General features: G+C 39.1%; 1 protein-coding gene and 1 pseudogene across 2 annotated transcripts; one reads left to right on the top strand and one right to left on the bottom strand.

Annotated features, from left to right (window-relative positions):
* Positions 1-586: 586 nt before the first annotated feature.
* LOC131970177 (von Willebrand factor A domain-containing protein 5A-like) lies at positions 587-14,938 on the bottom strand. 2 transcript variants are annotated; one of them, XM_059331491.1, is made up of 21 exons: positions 14,805-14,938; positions 12,168-12,215; positions 11,694-11,896; positions 11,386-11,608; positions 10,898-11,064; positions 10,691-10,805; positions 10,451-10,599; positions 10,274-10,362; positions 10,039-10,183; positions 9,615-9,694; positions 9,394-9,508; positions 9,093-9,251; positions 4,694-4,797; positions 4,150-4,370; positions 3,964-3,981; positions 3,558-3,605; positions 3,216-3,251; positions 2,563-2,625; positions 1,353-1,522; positions 1,122-1,248; positions 587-1,014 (listed from the first exon to the last, which is right to left on the bottom strand). In XM_059331491.1, exons 2-21 carry the CDS (start codon positions 12,205-12,207, stop codon positions 935-937), a joined length of 2,352 nt encoding a protein of 783 aa, XP_059187474.1. In that variant the 5' UTR covers positions 12,208-12,215; positions 14,805-14,938; the 3' UTR covers positions 587-934. The 2 variants fall into 2 exon arrangements, with proteins under 2 accessions (XP_059187474.1, XP_059187475.1); XM_059331492.1 differs by having other exon boundaries at positions 1,122-1,245.
* Positions 14,939-17,243: 2,305 nt separating this feature from the next.
* On the top strand, positions 17,244-21,402 carry LOC131970178 (von Willebrand factor A domain-containing protein 5A-like; annotated as a pseudogene).
* The last annotated feature ends 454 nt before the right edge of the window (positions 21,403-21,856 follow it).

Below are 21,856 nucleotides of genomic sequence, written 5' to 3'. Positions count from 1 at the left end.
CAGAAGACAACTTGTTGGTTCATGAAGCAGAAAGGTATAAACTTACAAATGAGAAGGTCAAAGTCCGATTTAGTTGTACACTCGATTACAACACAATTGGTAACCGGGTGGGTGGAGCTTAGATTTGCAATAGGAGTCCTTTTTCAAAGACTTCATGTCAGAAAATAATATCTGACTTCTGTTTTTCTTTTTCCAAAATGCCTCTAAAGTGCTGACTGCACAAAGTTTCCAATAATAATCTGGCCTACAGCCTCCACAGAAATGCAGTTGTGTGCTTGGCAGTAGTACTTACTCTCTTCTTCTTCTTCTTCGTAATAAACACACCAAGCGTCTGCTAAATGACATTGTAGAACACACATCTGCAATCTAATCGCAATAGAATAGAACTCCATATGTGTTGCATTAAGTCTAACAAGAGATGAAAACTGTGTGCAGCCTAAGAGCATGTCAACTGAAGTGTAAGATTCAGTCTGAGGTAAAACATCCTGTGGACTCAGCAGCAACATTACAAAAAGTTATTTAAATAAATTACTTAAAACTTGGCACAATGTGGCCAGAAATGTACGCAGGCAGCTCAAAGTTTGATTTGCAATCCAGTGTTTATTAAAGTGCTTGTAAACCTGGTGTCACAGTATTTACTGCACAATGAAAAGACAAAGTGTGAAGTCCCGAATTAAGACATTCATTTTGTGTGTAAATGCATGATTTTACTTTACTTTTACAAAGTCAGGACAAAAATAGTACACATTTCAAAGACCAGTGAACATAGGGACAAGGGGAAACACCAAATGAAAATGTAAAACAAAAGAAGGGTATTTTATTGTTACTAAGTAGATAGTATGATGATTATTGACAATGCAAAGCTTGTAGGATACATTAAATCTTGAATCTTTTTATGTATCAATCCTGAAGAGAATCCACTTCAATGAAAACCTCAGAACCCCAGGACGTCTTTCTGCACCTTACAGCCCAACAGAGTATTTCCTGCTTCCACACACTCTGTCACACATGATGCTGAAAGAAAACCCAGAAAAAAGTCAACAGCAGAGTAAATGTGGGTGAACAGCTGATTTTAACCAGCACAAACTGTTAAAAACAACACTTATTATTCTGGCTGTTACCATTCTGAGCACAGAGCCACGACACAGCCTTCATAGCCAGAAGCTCCCACTCTTCCTGAGCATCCATCTTGAAACCATGAAGCCAGATCAGAGCCAGAATAGTGGCCCACACATCCTGCTTCACCTGCTTCACCAAACCGAAGGAAGAAATGCGGAACAGACGCGATTCAATACTTTCACAGAAAAATCTGTTCTATTATTAATTTATATGACTATCTGACAGTAACCCACCGAAGCAGGTTTGGGCTTTTCCACCTCCTCGCTGGTCTTTCCCAGTGCAGCAGCCAGAGCTGGATCCAGCACCCAGCAGCCAGACGCCTTCTGGAGGGAGACCAGCTGCAGCAGAGGGTCTCTGGGAGGCTGCTTGGGGTCAATGCTGCTTCTCCCAGGGAAGGCAATACCTAAAATATAAAGAGTAAACTGAAAAGTTATTAAAAAAAAGTGAAATTGACAACATTGAAGTTTAATTGATTTTGGCCACATGCAGGCAGAACATTAAGTTGAAAAAGTCTCCAGATGGCTCCTGGGGCACACTGCTTTGTGAGGAGTATATTAATGTGTTATTTTCATCTGCTGTATTTTAATATGTCTACATACTGGGGTCCCAAAACAGGTTTATATAAGTGGATATAACTGGAAAGCTGAGACTATTGTAGATCAATTATCCCAATTTTATTCATGTGTGATGATGCTACTCACCATAAAAACATTTCATTTTAAAGAGAGCATTCTTTGAAACTTGACCTTGCTTTATAAATTTACCTGTTGAGAGCTCGAGGATATTCGAAATCACAGCATGGGTTTTCTATGTTGTTCCCCAAGGTCAAAGTGTCTTAATGCAACATATTCTTTTGAGGGGGTTCATATGATTTCCTACAGAAAGTAAAACATGATGGGCGCTGCTTCGACTATTTGCTGACACGTGCCTGGGACACCTTGGTGACACATGACAATCGTTGTTATACCCTACATCATGATCACTGTTTAAAACAGCATGCAGAATGTTTAAAACATGTGATTAATGTTAAATGTTAATGTTAAATCCCCCAATTTTTTGGGATAATAAAAATGTCTGCCATAATTCTTTCATGTTGTTTGCTCAGTGTTTATCCATTTAGTGATTTTATAGAAATACACAGATATGTGTTAAAATCACATTTTTTATACTATACATTTAAAATGACAACAATGATTAATCTGTTTATAAATGAGCAAATAAATTATTTGTTCTCCTCTCACAAATTTGATGAAATCTCATGTTCTGATACCAGCTGTAATTGTGATTCAGGCATTTATTGTGGCACAGCAGTCCATGGTCACAACAATAAAAGTGGCCAACCACATCTTGGTATAGTGATGCCAGTATGGTGTGGTTAACTATTTCTGCCCTGACATGCTGAAAATAATGGATCATAGCAGCTGACTGCATGTGTCTACTTACAACGTTCAGCATTGAGACTAGAAGGTGGTCGTGCACCTCTCTTCTTGTTTGACTTCTTCTTCACTGTTGAGAGAGTAAAAGCAGCATGATGCAGTATAGCTTATCCCACTGTGCCACAGAACGCCTTACCACGACCACCACGTGTACTACCATCATTACCACTACATCACCATCAAGTAGTAGTAGTGGTAGTGGTAATAGAATAAAAATACACACAAGAACCATATTTGTCACTTTGGTGACATATTGCTTCATTATGATGTATTTCGTTCTTTCAACATTCTGATCAGCACAAAGCTATTCTCCAGACATTGACACTACAGGAGTTGTTTCAGAATAAATTCACTGGCTGTGGTCATTCTTATGACACAAGATGTCACCCAGTGCAATGGTACGTTTCTTTAGTGCAGGATAATGACAATTATAGAAAATAGTTAGAACGAAGCTAGAGAAAAGGCTCTGGTGTTTGAGGAGTGTCTCATTATTCTGAGCAGCCATCCAACTGTTTGTTTTCAATGCCTAGGACTGCCATAAAACTTATAAACAGTAAGGAGTTCATGTTGTTTGCTCAGTGTTTATCCATAAAGTGTATTTATAGAAATACACAGATATGTGTATAAAATGTAAAAATCATAGGTTGCATTAATACTTACGTCCAGATGGCATGGAACAGGGAACACAACGGGTCGCTTTGAGATTAAAAAGAAAGAGAGCATTAGGTCAAAACGTTACCTGAGAATAAGTGAACATAAATATCAACCAGAAAACCAATGACTCACATGTTTTAAAGAAATATATATTTATAGTGTTTGAAAGTGAATATATGTGCAGGACACACACAGAGGCAAGAACTGATGCACAAATGGGCAGACACAGATACGACAGCCTGACCTTCCTCATTTGCTGCACTCAGACAGTGCTTGGTGCCTGTTAATGAAGTTCCTACTCTAGACACATTCATCAGAGTTATACTCCTATTAATTTTTTTTACTTACAGCAATAAGGAGTAGGGGCACAGCGTTGCATACTACAGGCCATCTTCACTGAGAGATTGTAAAAAAAGTATAACAATTATAATTGTTACAATAATGATGACAATAATAATGTACAATAATAATATTGTAAACAACAATATTAACTAAACAACTGATGACTGAGCCAATTACACTCACATCTCACAACAAGCAGTTACATGTAGTACTTAACATATTCAGGTGTTTCCAACATTCAAAAATCTCAAAATTTCGTTTTTCCTTGTGAACAGAAATGCTTTCTCTCAACTTCAAATCAAATGCAGGTATAACAGTGATATGTTTATCTGCAAATGAGTCCTTAATGTTAAAGCAGTACATCTCTTAACTAGAGATTGACTTTTTAAATTGATTTATCAGAAATACTCACTGGGTGGGTAGGAATACACTGGAATCAAGAGAGAAGGATTATAGATAAAGGTCATCAACTGGTGCAAAAATATCAATAGATTGAAAATAAACAGATAACGGAACAGAACTGTTTAATATTTTGATACTCTGGTTAAACTGAACTTGTTTCTTGCTTTTTATTTTGTTCTTGGAACAAAACACTTACTGGGTGTTGGGACATTTCTGCGCACCAGAGGTCCTTGGATCGCCTCACCGTCACCTTTGTTGACAGCAATGAAGGCAGTGAAGGCACTGCTCACTCCTGATTGGACACTGAGCTCCACCACCTTCTTCTTCACTCCTCCATCTCCCTCCCCTCTGTGCTCCTTCTCCTCCATCTCCAGGGAGCGAATCAGAGTCCGAGCAGCCAACCTGTGGACTGTTAATCTGCAGACAGGAGAGAAGGATAAACACATCCGCACAAACATTTGCTGTATTAAGTAACATTAGTAACATTTTCTAAGCATTGCATGTAAACGGTCTATTCTGGTTATGAAAAAAGAAACAGTTCACGGTTTTGTCTCCTTTTTTGAAAGAATGATTACATTTAAAGCCATTCTCCACCTTGTATCAGCCGCTAGGCAGACACTTAATGCCATGTATCAGTGCAATGTTCTTTTGTTTAACAGTGTAAAGTTTATCAGCGCTTGCTACTGTTTTATCTAACCTGACCTAATGCACCAGTGCAGTCTGAGTGAAACTTGTTTTACCCAGTGTCCTCTGCAGGTTTGAGACTGAAGCGGAGCTGATTCTGAGAGGGTTGACCTGCCAGGCTGTACTTCACCGTCACACAGCCCTCTGCTGCCTCTGAACTCTGAGAAAACATTTCAGTATTAGAAGACATGTTTATCACTGTCATCACATCATAATTAGTTTGAGGGATCACATTTTAAAAAATGTAACAGTTCCAAGGTTTGCTGATCAGTGGAATAGAGTGTACATTTATGTTGCTTAATACTAATTTAAACTAGAAAATTTCCTCTGGGGAAATTCTGAAAGGGCCACGGAGGCTACTGCCAGTGTGTGTACACTCAACCCGTTCTCATTCCCAAAGCGTAATATACCGACGATTTGTCACACCCCTAGACGTATCATACTGGCGCAAAGGGTACCCTTCCACGTCTGTGTGAAACGCTCTGGGTTCTCAATTGACTCCAATATAAACCCGCTCGCGGCGCTGACAAGCGCTTAGAGCAGAGGCTTACAGCCGTCTATTCACTCCAATAATATCCCGACCACGGCCCTCCATTACGCTGCCAGCGACAATCTGAATGGAGAACCGAGGACCCTGTGCACAGAAGTATTTTTCTCCCTATTTTAAGGATTTCTTTTAATGACATCGTCAACATTTCTCAACACAAACACATCAAAGTCTCACTGATAATTCAACAATAAAATAGCTTCATGTTGTGGCTCTCAGTATCATTTTTTTCTCCTTCGATTCTGAGAAATAAACTGTTATTCGTTTGTTTTACGGCATTCCACTGGCAGACATTTCTCTCATTTTTAGTGAAAAAAAATAAATATTTTGACTTTGTCTCTCCATAAAAATGGATTTTGATTACATTTCTAGCGAGAAATATATGTTTTATGTTCTTAATATTCACTCAGTGAATGTACATAATCACTTTGTGGCGAAGATCTCGCCAGAAAAAGACGATCCGCTGTGTTTTATTTTGAAATCTGTTTTATTTTGTAATCTACCGCGATCATAGCGGATGTGGTCCTATCCTCGCGGATGTGCTGTGTGATCTCATTGAATCGCGCTTCACTGTAAATGGCCCCGACTCTGCTCTCCTGTTTTAGTTAAAATATCTTCATTAAACAAACATTGTTGTCTTTTTTTAGCATAGATAATATACATACAGTGTAATTATTTATTAGACAGTGTGTGATATTCAATATATTGGGTAGAAATAGGTTTTCACAGCCCTAATAGGGAAGAACTACAAAACGAGAGGTCTAGGGAGTTGTAGTTTTTTTAATAAAACAGGTTTTTACCTAAAATTGGAAGTTGGAAATACTTAATTAGTGGCTTTCCAGGGGTTTGAGGGGATGTCAATCACATTTTTGGCATCAGAATTTAAATATTGTCTTGTTCAATGGGGGATTTGTTGTTTTTTCAGCATATCCTAAAGCCCCCCCACACCCACCCCTTAGTGACTATGCTTACATTATAGTCCATGTCAACACCTTTCTATAACAGTAGGTCTCATGTCTGTAACCCTTTTTGTCTCTTAGTTATAATCATTTATATATGCCCCAGGGTTAAGGTTCAAAGGTCAATATCTCAAAGCAAGAATATTATAGAACCTTGAAATTGATAAATGTTACTCTCCAGGCCAAGACCTTTCCGGTGATGTATTTGGTTTAGCTCTATGACAAAGTTTTATTTTTTTCAAACCTTGGAAATCTGCCCTAACAGACTTAGATTCCCACAGCCCTTTGAGTGCTCTCAGTGCAAGATGTGAAAAAATAAAACTTTGTCATAGAGCTAAACCAAATACATCACCGGAAAGGTCTTGGCCTGGAGAGTAACATATATCAATTTCAAGGTTCTATAATATTCTTGCTTTGAGATATTGACCTTTGAACCTTAACCCTGGGGCATATTTAAATGATTATAACTAAGAGACAAAAAGGGTTACAGACATGAGACCTACTGTTATAGAAAGGTGTTGACATGGACTATAATGTAAGCATAGTCACTAAGGGGTGGGAGTGGGGGGGCTTTAGGATATGCTGAAAAAACAACAAATCCCCCATTGAACAAGACAATATTTAAATTCTGATGCCAAAAATGTGATTGACATCCCCTCAAACCCCTGGAAAGCCACTAATTAAGTATTTCCAACTTCCAATTTTAGGTAAAAACCTGTTTTATTAAAAAAACTACAACTCCCTAGACCTCTCGTTTTGTAGTTCTTCCCTATTAGGGCTGTGAAAACCTATTTCTACCCAATATATTGAATATCACACACTGTCTAATAAATAATTACACTGTATGTATATTATCTATGCTAAAAAAAGACAACAATGTTTGTTTAATGAAGATATTTTAACTAAAACAGGAGAGCAGAGTCGGGGCCATTTACAGTGAAGCGCGATTCAATGAGATTGCACAGCACATCCGCGAGGATAGGACCACATCCGCTATGATCGCGGTAGATTACAAAATAAAACAGATTTCAAAATAAAACACAGCGGATCGTCTTTTTCTGGCGAGATCTTCGCCACAAAGTGATTATGTACATTCACTGAGTGAATATTAAGAACATAAAACATATATTTCTCGCTAGAAATGTAATCAAAATCCATTTTTATGGAGAGACAAAGTCAAAATATTTATTTTTTTTCACTAAAAATGAGAGAAATGTCTGCCAGTGGAATGCCGTAAAACAAACGAATAACAGTTTATTTCTCAGAATCGAAGGAGAAAAAAATGATACTGAGAGCCACAACATGAAGCTATTTTATTGTTGAATTATCAGTGAGACTTTGATGTGTTTGTGTTGAGAAATGTTGACGATGTCATTAAAAGAAATCCTTAAAATAGGGAGAAAAATACTTCTGTGCACAGGGTCCTCGGTTCTCCATTCAGATTGTCGCTGGCAGCGTAATGGAGGGCCGTGGTCGGGATATTATTGGAGTGAATAGACGGCTGTAAGCCTCTGCTCTAAGCGCTTGTCAGCGCCGCGAGCGGGTTTATATTGGAGTCAATTGAGAACCCAGAGCGTTTCACACAGACGTGGAAGGGTACCCTTTGCGCCAGTATGATACGTCTAGGGGTGTGACAAATCGTCGGTATATTACGCTTTAAGAATGAGAACGGGTTGGTACACAATGATGAGACTCTTAAGAGATTTCAAACTATGCCCTTTAACCTCAAAATGTGTGTGTGTGTGTGTGTGTGTGTGTGTGTGTGTTTGAAGCATGTGTATGCATGTGTGAGGAGTGTGCGCGCCTATGTGCATGTGTGTGTGTGTGTGTGTGTATCTGTAACTGTAATCACATCAAAGATCAAAGGCAATCAGATCAAAGCAATCAACAGAATTAACTGACACCTGTTCCAGCTCAGTGACAGCAGAAGTGGACAGACTGGAATTTCTGGCCTCGAACAGAAAGCATTATTGGCAAAAACCATAATACCTATCATTGATCCGACTTCACTTTGAGCGCCCTGAGTTCTTCCTGAACATCTGCATATGTTTGTTTTTTTTTAAGAAAAATGAAAAAATAGCTTTGTTAGAGCGATCTAAAAAAACTGTTCCATCTCCCTTTTTCAAAAATCTTCCTGCGTTTTCAATATGGGAGCCAATGAGGCTGTTGGTGCGTGTTGGTGGCGCATCTGTGCGTCCTATGCCCCAACTATAACTCTGACAGCTTTACCAGAGGATTGTGAGTGAGAAGACTAATTTTCCTACGTTTCTATGTATAAATTATTTCTGTCGAGTGGAATTTGCGACCTGGAGCGCAGTTTTCAAATTTATTTTTTGACAATTTTTTCTCTCCCTCTACGCTCTGGCGATGATGTCACACACTGTGACACGAACATTCCGTGCAATACACACCCATTATAATCTCAGAATTTCTCCAAAAATGATCATGGTCATTGAATAGGGATTGATAAAAAACTATATGACCTATCGAAACATGGATTAATACACCGATACACAAGACTTGTGTCTACTGTTTAAAGTTTAAATGGAGTCTCTAGGTGAAATTATGCCGGAGAAGTAGACGTTTAAAAATCTCCAATTATTGTTCTTTTTCGCTCATTTTTTTTCGGCCGTCCCATTCATTTCCATGCAAAATTTTGGGCAATTTTTCGCGACGTAAGTTGCAAAAAATTCATATTCTGTAGAGAAAAGTAATAGCACACCGATCCCGATCAAACCGCAACTCTTTCATTTGTCCTGCAACTCTTCAAGTTGTAGGACTAGTAGCGGGACGAAATTGCGTCCGGAAGAGGAAGAAGAAAAATCCACAGTATAACAGTAGTGCTCGGGGCAGCTATTGCTGTATGGGACCAGTGCTTGGTGCGATTGCCCCGTGGCCCTAATAATAAAGAGCAGGTATGTATTCCTTCATGAGATTAACTGCTCCTACCTGTCCAATGAGCTGGGCATAAACCAGTGACCTTTGACCCTGGAAAAGAGCTGTGATTGGTGGAGAGAGATCAGTGACAGAGACTCCCTCTGGTAAATCCCACTTGACTGAGATGTCGACCACAGCTGGTTGTAGAGCAAATCGCAGCGACTGCATCACCTGATGAGAAAAGAATTTTACAAAAAGTTGTGAGAGGCACTGAGATTTTGCTTAATATATTTACTTCCATTTGTGATAATGTCTTTTGTCCAAATGGCATTATTCATTACAATGTACATTATTACTGTGATGTCTCTCTTACTTTGGGTTGCATCCTGTCAGTCCCTGTGATGAACTGAGCGTGACCTCCTCCTTCCTTGGCCAACCCGTTGATGAGAGCAGAGCTGGCCCCTTCCCCAATCCCAAAAGAGAAACACCTACAATACAGGAGTTTAGTTTTGAACACAACGCAACATTTGAACAGTTGACATGTTTTAAGAATTGCGTAGGTGTTGATTGTGCTTTGTGTTTCAGTGGTTTCACCTGTGGGAACCTGAATTCTTCTTCACCTGATTGATAACTTCTTTGGTGTTCCCCACCTCTCCGTCAGTAAAGACAAATAGCTAGGGAGGAACATTTTTAAGGCACCCAGAAAAAAACCATGCAGAGCATGTGTTGAGTCATCCACATAATTCTCTTGACATCTTTGTTCGTTTGCTGTTTCAGCAACACAAGCGGTTTCAATGGTAATGTGTAAAGAACAAGGTGTGGCAAGAATGGACTTTAAAAACACACCTGTTACTTCAGCATTGCACTCGCAAAGTAAAAACAAATAGAACAGTAGTAAGTCCTACAGAATTGTATCGTAATGTTAACAGAGACATATATTTGTAAAACTGGTTTGTCATGTTTGTGTGTGTGTGTGTGTGTGTGTGTGTGTGTGTGTGTGTGTGTGTGTGTGTATTACTTGTCTAGGTTGATTGGGAATGCAGCTCTGGCTGTAAATGTGTTCAAGGGGCCTCAGGATCTCTGTTCCTCCCAGATTAGCCTCCATCTCCTCAACTTTCTTCAGAGCCTCTTCCATGGTCTGCTGGCTGTACTCCACACTCTTACTGCCATCAACAAACACACACATGCACAAACATTGATGCCAAATGCGGGAACTAATCTGTTAGATTGAGTGGACTGAGGGAGTGACTAACGGAAAGATGTGTTCATATCTGGACCCAAAACTGATGATGTTGAAATAGCAGCCCATTGGTAAACTCTTCAACAGGAGCAGCAGAGTATCCTTAAAGGAAGAGAGAAAAGTTCATGAAGGCCACAGTGTGAGAGGAACACTAGGAATGATTTATGATGTAAGTTACACATATAGATACCCTGGCACTCTTCATACGTTCCCCCTGCATACTTCCAGATCGATCCAATAAGAACACAAACTCTCCACATGAGGCGACTGAAGACATCACAGCCTGGGGGAACTCAGGGTACAGACTCAGCATCACTACTGGATCACCCATCAGAGTGCCTGGAACACAGAGACACACAGCTTTTAACATATAATACAACATGTGTAATGTTTCAGGTGAATGATGAAACCTATATGATTTTACACTCACCAGGTTTGGCAGAGGCCTGTCCTGCCTCCACCACAGCAGTGGGCTGGTGAGCATCTTTGTAATAAATCAGCAGTTCAACATCTCTGTCAAACTTGTGTCCTGCAGACAACTTCACCTGCAGTTCGCAAAACACATGAAATAAAGTGATATATTTCATTATCATTAATATTACGGAACAATCATTAGACACATGATCAGTCTACCTACCGTGGCCTGGGTTTGCTCTGTGTTGAGGTACTGGAGAGGGTCCAGGGGACAGCTGGACTCTACTTTAGAGACTGGACGAGCAGAGGACACTCTGGCAGAGAAAGACAGACTGTAGGGCACCAGAGAGGCTGGAACAGAGGTCACCTGGACAGGGTTGCCTTCACTACCTGGAAACATAATGAGACTGGTTTGAAATCCAAGAGGCAATTACTGTGAACATGAACAAAACCTTATATTTTCATAATAATTTAGCTGAACTTGAACTACTCACTCTCAGTTACACTGCCAAATAGTTACAGGTAGGTTGGTTGGTCTGAATGGTTAAATGAAATGTGCACGAATCTAAAGTTTGCTAAGACTAAGTATTAATGGTATGCACTATTACAGTGAGCCACCAGGACAACCCTTGATTTTTATTTTTCTTCACCTGCTTTAAAAGTACAGGTGTTGTGTACATGAAGCTGAAAAGGGTTGGCTGGTTATCCTACCTCTAGGTTGGTAGCGAGGGTTGAGCACAGCAGGCAGACAAAACCTGAGGCCTTCATCAGCCTGCACAGCCAGCTCAGTGACGTACTCCAGCCTGATGGAGGCGCTCTCTCCTGGAGGCAGACTGCCCACACTCATAGAGAATATATCTGGACTCTGATCACTCTCCTCCAACAGGAAGGCCTGCCGACCGGAGCTCAGTGCATCATCATACTCCTCACGAGCCTGGAGTACAGATGACACATGTCACCAACATTCACTGTGTTTTTAAGCTCCATTGTAGTGAGTAAGTCTTTACTGTCCAGCTCACCTCCTGTTTCTCCTTCACCTCAGCTACAATCTCTGTCTGTCCAATCTTAGCACTGAAATGACAGACAGCAGCATCTCCAGGCAGAGGGAAGACAAAAACTGCCTCCAGTGGTTTGTCCTCCTTGTTCTCATAGTTCAGAGTGGAGACCACTGTAGCCACATGGTCCCTCACCTCCACCTCCACCTCCACGCTCTTCAGAGGAACTGACCCAGAAACAGAAGACAATCTTCAAAATTTACATCTGGTTAATGAAAAACTTTGGATATAATCTTGATTAAAAAGCTCCTTTGCTGCCTCCCTGTGGCCAAAACACACTTGCATGGAAAATTAAAATGTGTTGGAAGAAAACACAAGAAAAAAAGACAAAGAGACAGACAGTTAAATGTCTGCAGTAAACCACAGAAACTGTTGATTTGACAGGGTGCTAAACACTTTACATCTGTTTAAAGTTTAGGTTTGCTAACAACTCTTTACCTGGTTCCTTCTGAGCAGTTAGCAGACCACAGCAGTTCATCTTTGTACCTAAATGACAGAGATAGGGATTTAAATTTTTTTTTAAACCACTTTATTTGCATCTAAAAAACGTTTCATGTGTCACAGAAAGCATGTATTCTCTGTATAAACACAAGATGAACAGTGTCACCTGAGTAATGTTTTATTAAATCCAAAGGAACTGTTAAAAAAAAATCACTTGGTCAACATTTCATCCAAATGTTCTAAATTTAAATAATAAAAAAAAAATCTTCATGACATCAAGAGTAAGGAAGACATTTGGAGGAAAAAGACAATGTATTTCATCCTTCATCGATATGAATATATATATATATATATATACATATATATATATATATATATATATATATATATATACATTTATGGTATTTATTTTTTATGATATTTCCTATTTTTAAATGAATAAACTAGACACCTTTTCTGCTGACAGAAACACAAATTTGCCTTTTTCTTTGCATCTCCACAACAAATATACAAATTGTGACATTAATAGTGCTGTTTAACAACAAATTATTTTTCAGATTTGTTTTTAGTAACAAAATAATTATAAATGAATAATAAATAAAATAAATAACCATTTTACTTTTTGTTTTCATCTCAATAACATATATCATAATTCTGACTTTAATAGTGCTGTTAGACAAGAAATTCCATTTCAGATTTGTTTTTAAATAGCAAAATAATAATAAATCAATAATAAATCAATATTAATAACACTGCCTCATTTGAGGGCTTCTCAACAAGCTACTGTAGCTGTAGAACACTGAAAAACACACTTATGTATTTGAGAAAACATACATGGTGCTAAAAAAACAAAACATGCTGAAGGGAAACAAAACTTTTGTATAATCAACACCATGTTTGAACAATTTTTCTCAGTTCTTACATCTATTAAGCATCTTCGGCAGTTTAGCCTAGGCCAAAAGGTAAGATTTGAAGCAACTTTTTTTCCTCAGTGAAGCAAAGGGTGTTGGTTGCATTCATTTTACAGAATTTGCAGTGGTCACACTTATGAAATTTTACCGGCCAGTGTGCAACCTGGTCGGTGCAAACTACATCTGAAACTCCGACACAAACTCTCTGGGGCAGTATTGGAGGAGCTGAGGCGTCAAGTGATGGGTGGCCTCTTTGTGCCTGCCAAAGAATGAGGCTAGTGGCAACCTCTGGAAGCTCCTTTGTTTCATTGGCTTTGGGACACTATATATATCCTTTATTTAACCAGGTAAAAGTCTCATTGAGATTTAAAAAAAAAAAAAAATCTATTTTCCAAGAGAGACCTGGCGAAGAAAAGCAGCAAGAGACAAGTTACAAGATTTAAACACAGTTATCATCACAATTAAATACAAATACAGCCATCACAACAACACTAGGTAATTTACAGTCATGGTGGTAGATCAACCATGCATTAACAAGGCCTAACATGATGGTTTGCCAGAACAGGTAGAGGTACCGCCTCCGTGACCTCATGTGGTACTTGGATTTTGTAACACATGCATCAAGGAGGTCTACCCCACCCATGAAAGTGTTGTACTTCTTTAAAATGTGTGTCCTGTTGACCTCCACTAATGCTTTGTCTGATTTGCTCCAGCATTGAGCTTCATCCTGAGGCTCAACTGCACAGGAGGAGATCAGGCTAATATATAGGATTCTTTTTTGTTTATATTTAGTCAAATGTACTTTAAATTGAACAGCTGAGCATATATTAATTCAAAAATAATTTAAAAAGTGAAAATAATTGAGTGGCCTATTACCATTTTTGTTATTGTGACAAATATGTCACATCAGGTTTTCCATGACGATTTTTAGGTTAAAAGCCCGATGTGATGTATACGTCACAGCGATATTTTTGTTACTTGTTTTATATTAATTTGTTCAGGAAATTTGGTCAGAATAGGTTAAATGCAATAAAGGACACCCTTTTAAAGGATTAGAATTGTTAAATGGATTTTAACTTAGCCAAGTAACAAATAATAAGCTGTTTGAAATAGCTACTTTTTCACATTTCTGTTTCCAGTCACGCCCACATTTTGGAGAAGTCACTTCTTGTCAAAGTCACATGACCACAACACCCGGGTGTTGAGTATGTGTGTGTGTGTGTGTGTGTGTGTGTGTGTGTGTGTGTGTGTGTGAGAGAGAGAGAGAGAGAGAGAGAGATGCTGTTGAGCAAAGAAGTCAGTCAGTCAGTCTAACCAATTGATGCTAACTTATAAGTTAGTACTAACATCTAGCCAACAAGCAGGCCGTGTAACATTATTTAAAAAAACTCGTTAAGGCGTCAAAATGAACAGACGATATGGTACGAAACGCTTATTTTTGTCCTGTCTGGCTTTCCATACTTACGTGCAGCTGTACTCACAGCCTCGGCTCCTATTCACAGTTAACACATGAAAAGTAGATCAACTGCGGTTATTTCTGACTGCATGGGTTTATGACGGACTTCAAAATTGAGTCGGATTCAGATTTTCTGTCGACGTAACGTTAGCCTTATCTCAGACTCTCATCTTGATTTTCCGGTTAATCCGCCCTGTTATTATTTTAAACTCACTTGAGTTTTCCTGAGTAGCCTATGTCACCGTTGATACTTGAAGAAATATCTACCTTTGAAGAGAAGGATTTTTGTTGGGAGGTTCTGGTAGTTACCTCGTACAGGTGAAGCCCACACCTCGGCTAGAAACAGAAACAAGGGTGGGAAGTACAGACCCTGGATATTCACGCCTCAATCTGACAACAAGTGTCACTCCTCAGGCCCGCCTCTGAGAGCTGCGCACTATTCATGGGACAGCTTCGGAGGGCGAGGCTTCTTCTTAGCAAGCTGAAACAAGAAAACGGATTCTTTATCTCAAATTAAAGAAAAAAACTTCTTTTTTTTTCTTCAAATGATGTCTAACAGTCTTCACATCATGTAACCCACAACAGTGTTCCTATGCTCCTCCTCACTATCAGGAACAATAAAACCACAGGGTGTCTGACAGCAGACTGACAGACTGATACAGTTGCAAGAAAAAATATGTGAACCCTTTGAAGTTACCTAGTTTTCTGCATTAATTTGTCATAAAATGTGATCTGATCTGCTTCTAAGTCCCGAGTTTAGACAAACACAACGTGTTTAACCTAATATCATGCAAACAATTATAATATTCCATGTTTTTATTGAATATATCCATGAAACATTCATAATGCTGGTAGAAAAAGTAAGGGATGGGTCACTGCCGAAATCAATGACCCAAATGAATAATGGGACCTATATAAAACATATTTCATGACAGTTTATAATGAAGGCATTTACTCATATAAAATATTTAATAAGGCACTCCAAAAGATAAGAAACTGTAAATAGTTCATGGGGGGGGAAAAACGATGCCATAATTATTATTAATAATTATATTAATAAGGGAAACTAAGACACAATCAATCCATTAAAAAGAGATTTCAGCAGAATTTGAAGAGACTGTGATTTATAACAACTGGTCGTCCATTGGTGTGTCAAACAGTGTGGTGGAGAAAGTTCTGAAATGTCTAAAAGAAACAATCTGACTCAGAAACTGGTCATGACGCCCTACAATGGTATTTTAACCACTTGTTTGTTAAAGGCTTTGAATGTCAAGTCTGTTTTTCTTTGACTTGGTGATGTGAACCAGGACGTGTGGTCCACCACACATGGTTTCAAGACGGATGCAAAGAAAAAGAAAAACTGTTGGGTTGTAAGGTGAAGAAAGACCTCCTGGGACTCTGAGGCTTTCATTAAAGGGTACACCACAGCATATTAGCTTATATTAGCTTCATCCTACACGGTAGTTTTTCAACATTGTGCTTCATTGCACTACTAAATTACATCATACAGTCATCCTTTGCCTCCTAAATCCACTGAGATGGACGGACTTGTAAAAACGTTTGTGCCTCATTATCATTGTATATTGTATTTAAAGAGTCGTTGTGTTGTAAGCCTGTTTCTCTTTATCTGAAACAAACTTTATCAACTTGATTATTTGGACAAAGTGAATACACATGCATTAGTGGATGCTATATTATAAAGTAAGTTCATAAAGAACACAATTGCACTTTCTCTACACTGGCTATCTTCTAATAAAACAGCAACTCTAACTGATGTGTTTGAAGACATGTCTTGTTTACTGTATAGTGCACTACATTTATTTCAGAAAGGGAGTGACAGTGAAATGGCATATGCAGGTTATAAGTAAGTAAATCTTTTTTACTAAACAAATAAAAAACTGCAAATGGACAAATATTACACAGGCTTTCATCGCAGGGCACAATGTGACTTTAATCGTTCAATGTCTTGCTACTATTTTCTGTGAAACACTGATCAGTCTTCCCTACTTTCTTATTCTGTCAGGAAACACTAAGATTAATGCTCATAAATTTGACTTTATCAGTCTGTCAGTCGGCTGTCAGACACCTTGTGGTTTTCATGTTTCCTGATAGTGAGGAGGAGCATAGGAACACTGGGCTACATGTCGTCACACTGTTCGTCAAAATTGTTTTATTTGCCTAAATCATCTCCTCATGACCACCTATGATACAATCACCTACATCCTCAGTTGATCAGATCATGTGATTTTACCCCTTTAAGTAAATCACTTCTTTGACAGTTTGCCACATTCATAGGCATCAGATAAGAACCCAGCAAAGGAGAACTAGAGGGAGATTGTTTAGTTATCAGTTTAGTTTATCAGTGTTTTATTGTTGACACTAATATTGGTAACACTTTACTCTAAGGTGTCTAGAGTGACATGAGCGTGTCATAAACATGACATGGGATGTGTCATGAACATTAATGACACTTTGCTCATGATACTTGTCATGTCATGTTTCTGACAGGCTTGTGTGACTCTTATGTAGACACCTTCAAAATAAAATGTTACCATATCTTGCTTAAGTCACAAAGGCATGTTCAAAAAAATTGCCTAAGTCATTTATTTCTCTTAAGTTACATAATTCACACACAGTGTTATTACTATGCCAATAGCCACCCTTTGTTACATCCTTTTTGAGTGAAATGATCAATAAATGTCATATGTTACACTTTTGGTGAAGTTTTTTGTGTTTCCTGCAAAACTTGAAAAAAATAGCTAGGCGATAATTTTAACAGGGTGACGATGTGTAGGTTGTCAAACACTCTTTGAAAAAAAGTTTTGTTAATTTTAGATATAGCATCAGTTTACTACAGCTGGCAAATGGCACAGCAAAAAGAAGCCTCGCCCTTTGGCAGTGTAACTGAGAGTGAGTAGTTCAAGTTCAGCTAAATTATTCTGAAAATATAAGGTTTTGTTCATGTTCACAGTAATTGCCTCTTGGATTTCAAACCAGTCTCATTATGTTTCCAGGTAGTGAAGGCAACCCTGTCCAGGTGACCTCTGTTCCAGCCTCTCTGGTGCCCTACAGTCTGTCTTTCTCTGCCAGAGTGTCCTCTGCTCGTCCAGTCTCTAAAGTAGAGTCCAACTGTCCCCTGGACCCTCTCCAGTACCTCAACACAGAGCAAACCCAGGCCACGGTAGGAAGACTGATCATGTGTCTAATGATTGTTCCTTAATATTAATGAGAATAAAATATATCACTTTATTTAATGTTTTTTGAACTGCAGGTGAAGTTTTCTGCAGGACACAAGTTTGACAAGAGATGTTGAACTGCTGATTTATTACAAAGATGCTCACCAGCCCACTGCTGTGGTGGAGGCAGGACAGGCCTCTGCCAAACCTGGTGTAAAATAGTAGTGGGATGTCTTCAGTCGCCTCATGTGGAGAGTTTGTGTTCTTACTGGATCGATCTGGTAGTATAGATTCACCTATGAGCAACAATGGCAGTCCAGAACGCATTGACAGTGCCAGGGTATTTATTATTTGCTAATTTTGTCATTCCTATTTTTCCTTTCACACAGTGGCCTTCATGAACTTTTCTCTCTTCCTTTAAGGATACTCTGCTGCTCTTGTTGAAGAGTTTACCAATGGGCTGCTATTTCAACATCATCAGTTTTGGGGACAGCTATGAACACATCTTCCCGTTAGTCACTCCCTCAGTCCACTCAATCTAACAGATTAGTTTCTGCATTTGGTGTCCATGTTTGTGCTTGTGTGTTTGTTGATGGCAGTAAGAGTGTGGAGTACAGCCAGCAGACCATGGAAGAGGTTCTGAAGAAAGTTGAGGAGATGGAGGCTGATCTGGGAGGAACAGAGATCCTTGATCCCCTCAAACACATTTACAGCCAGAGCTGTATTCCCAATCAACCTAGACAAGTAATACACACACACACACACACACACACACACACCAAAACACACTGAAACACATTTACAAATTGCACAAGAATCTGCATGCACTGGGCAATCAGGACTTGCCCACTAAAATTCATGCAAATGGTATACCGTATATAAGGCAGCAAACATGCTGTCATGCAATTTTTATGTACTTGAAGTGTGCATCAGATCAGCCAGGGATCGGGGGCAAAAAACTTCAGGACAGGAAATCCCTAGTTAAAACCAGTTGTGGTACTAAAACAGCAATTTAACACAGCTCTCAGCTAAATAATTTAAAGACTCAAAACATGCTGCATATTTCTAGGTGTTTAACTTCAATGGATATATAAACTCTACCCCCTAGGTATTTGTCTTTACTGATAGAGAGGTGACAAACACCAAGAAAGTTATTAACCTGGTGAAGAAGAATTCAGGCTCCCACAGGTGAAACCACAAAAACACCTGCACACTGCTCATAAAATGCCCCATGTTCAACTTCTCTGTCTATTAAAAATAAACCAACTCCTGTATTGTAGGTGTTTCTCTTTTGGGATTGGGGAAGGGGCCAGCTCTGCTCTTATCAGCGGGTTGGCCAAGGAAGGAGGAGGTCACGCTCAGTTCATCACAGGGACTGACAGGATGCAACCCAAAGTAAGACACAGTCGTTACCTACAATTTAATGACAAATGTAATATAGACAACAGAGATAATTACAAATGTGAGTGAATACATTTTTTTATAACCTATGCCTGACTCATTAGGTGATGCAGTCTCTGCGATTTGCTCTACAACCAGCTGTGGAGGACATCTCAGTCAAGTGGGATCTGTCAAGGGGAGTCTCTGTCACTGTTCTCTCTCCACCAATCACAGCTCTTTTCCAGGGTCAAAGGTCACTGGTTTATGCCGAGATCACAGGACAGGTAGGAGCCATGCCTATCACAGACACAGAAAGCACTGAACACAAAAGCACGAATCAGAGTGTCCAAAAAACAAAGTTTATTTAAAGCAACAAAAACAACTTAGGTAGCAAGCAAAAAGGCTAACTAAAGTGAGGGAGAGAGGCCAAAAAATCCTCTAGCAGAAGTCAAGACAAGAGCAGGGCATTTGGTATGATGATCTGACAGAGGGTGAATGAGAATGGGTAGCATTTGAATGGGAGTCTGAATGGGAGGCTGGTGAGGATGGTGAGGGCCAGGTGTGGAAGTGGGTGGGGAAGCACAGGTGAGGGGAATGAGGTGATGGGAGGGCAGACGAGGGTGGCAAGAGCTCCAATGACAGGATAGTTAGTGACAGGCAGATGAACAGGTGATAAACAAAAACAGTCCCTAAGCAGGTGATCCCGTGACGTCACAATGCCATGTAACAGTGAAAACAACTTTATGGTTAGATTTGTCAGGTTTGAATAATCTGAATAACAGTGATTTATATGTTATTACCAAAACTGTGATGCTTTTTTCAGAGCTCAAAAGCAGCAGAGGGCTGTGTGACGGTGAAGTACAGCCTGGCAGGTCAAACCTCTAAGAACAAGCTCAACTTCAGTCTCAAACCTGCAGAGGACACTGGGTAAAACAAGTTTCGCTGAGATAGCAGAAGTTAATGATTTTTATTTTATTTTCTATTTTGCAATTAGAGTAATGAAAGGTAAAATACACCTGTTTATCCTTCTCTCCTGTCTCCTGTCTAGATTAACAGTCCACAGGTTGGCTGCTCGGACTCTGATTCGATCCCTGGAGATGGAGGAGAAGGAGCACAGAGGGGAGGGAGATGGAGGAGTGAAGAAGAAGGTGGTGGAGCTCAGTGTCCAATCAGGAGTGAGCAGTGCCTTCACTGCCTTCACTGCTGTCAACAAAGGTGACGGCGAGGCGATCCAAGGACCTCTGGTGCGCAGAAATGTCCCAACACCCAGTAAGTGTTTTCTTCCAAGAACAAAATAAAAAGAAAGGAACATGTTCAGTTTAACCAGAGTATCAAAGTATTAAACAGTTCTGATCCGTTATCTGTTTATTTTCAATCTATTGATATGTTTGCACCAGCTGACAACCTTTATCTATAATCCTTCTTTCTTGTTTCCAGTGCAGTTCCAATGCATGATGCTTTGTGACTCTGGTAAGTAAGAGCTTTGTTGGCTTTTTGAACACACACAGATGTATTTCTACAGCCACTGAGCACAAGTACACACAAGGACAACATTTGCCCAGTCAGACTTACTGTAATCTGTACAGAGCTTCTCCTTAACATTTTTTTTAGAAGGTGCTGTGCTTTATACATAGATACATACATACAAGAGTGAATTTGCAAAAACATAAGGAAGGTGATGTAAATTGAATTAACCAACAACAGTTTAATGGGTATTACTAGAATTAATTGCTCCCCTGGACTGATGAATCTTGTTAGGTTCATTGAAGTCAAGGTAACCAAGATCACACAGAGCAGCTCAGGAAAACAGTATCAAGCATTAATTTAGTGCACTGCACAATTTAATATAAGGAAACAGTCTCTTTTTGATTAGAATCATGAAATATTTTTCTTTGCTGTTGCTATTGTGACTTTCAGATGATTATTGCAATGCGGCACCTTGCATTTTTGATCTGGATGACTATGAAGAGGATGAGGGAGGTTCTGAAGATGACGAGGACGATTATGAAGATCGCTTCGGCCCAGGTATGTTGTATTTCGGTTGCACACAAACTTTTTATACAAATTGATGCTGTTCATGGAGGTAATCAACAATAGATAACAAATGTCATTCCAATGAGACCTGCTCACACACTGTCGACTTTAAACATTTCTTACAGTTACTTTTTAGTGCACAATCAATACAATAAGCTTATATAATTATACAAGAAAACACATGGTTTAGACATATAAAGAAAATGGACATGAACCTGCAATAACTCTGGCTGTAGTTAGCTGCTCAAATGGTCACGTTTGCAGTATATTATATATAAACATTAGTATTAAATAAACAACAACAAACAAACAAAAAAATAGCTCATAAGGGGTTTAATTTAAGAGCTGATATCTAGCCATTTTCCATGATTTTCTTGATCATAACCAAAATCACTATCAAGAAACTTGTCCAAACAAATGTACCTTTAGTTGTACCAGGCATTAAAATGAACAAGAAATTGAAGAAAACAAGGGTGGTCTATGTTGTTATTGGACCACAGGTGAATCTTGGGTTCATTTGTGGATTTAAAACTGATGTGGACTAAAATGCGGGAACTGGGAATGTCCTGAGAGCTGAAAGTTGGTCAGTTCATGACAAAGACAGAATTTGGTTTGCTTGTTTTGGTGTTGGCTACGGCCCAAAGTAGCCTGATTGTTCACGACTAAAGCACCGTAAATATACCGATATATATGTAAAAAAAAAAAAAAATCTAACGAGTATATAGGGTG

This window comes from Centropristis striata, chromosome 4, assembly GCF_030273125.1.
Source record: "Centropristis striata isolate RG_2023a ecotype Rhode Island chromosome 4, C.striata_1.0, whole genome shotgun sequence".
NCBI classification, from domain to species: domain Eukaryota; kingdom Metazoa; phylum Chordata; class Actinopteri; order Perciformes; family Serranidae; genus Centropristis; species Centropristis striata.
Note: the sequence above shows the minus strand (reverse complement) of the source record. Positions and strands in the feature narration are given on the sequence as shown.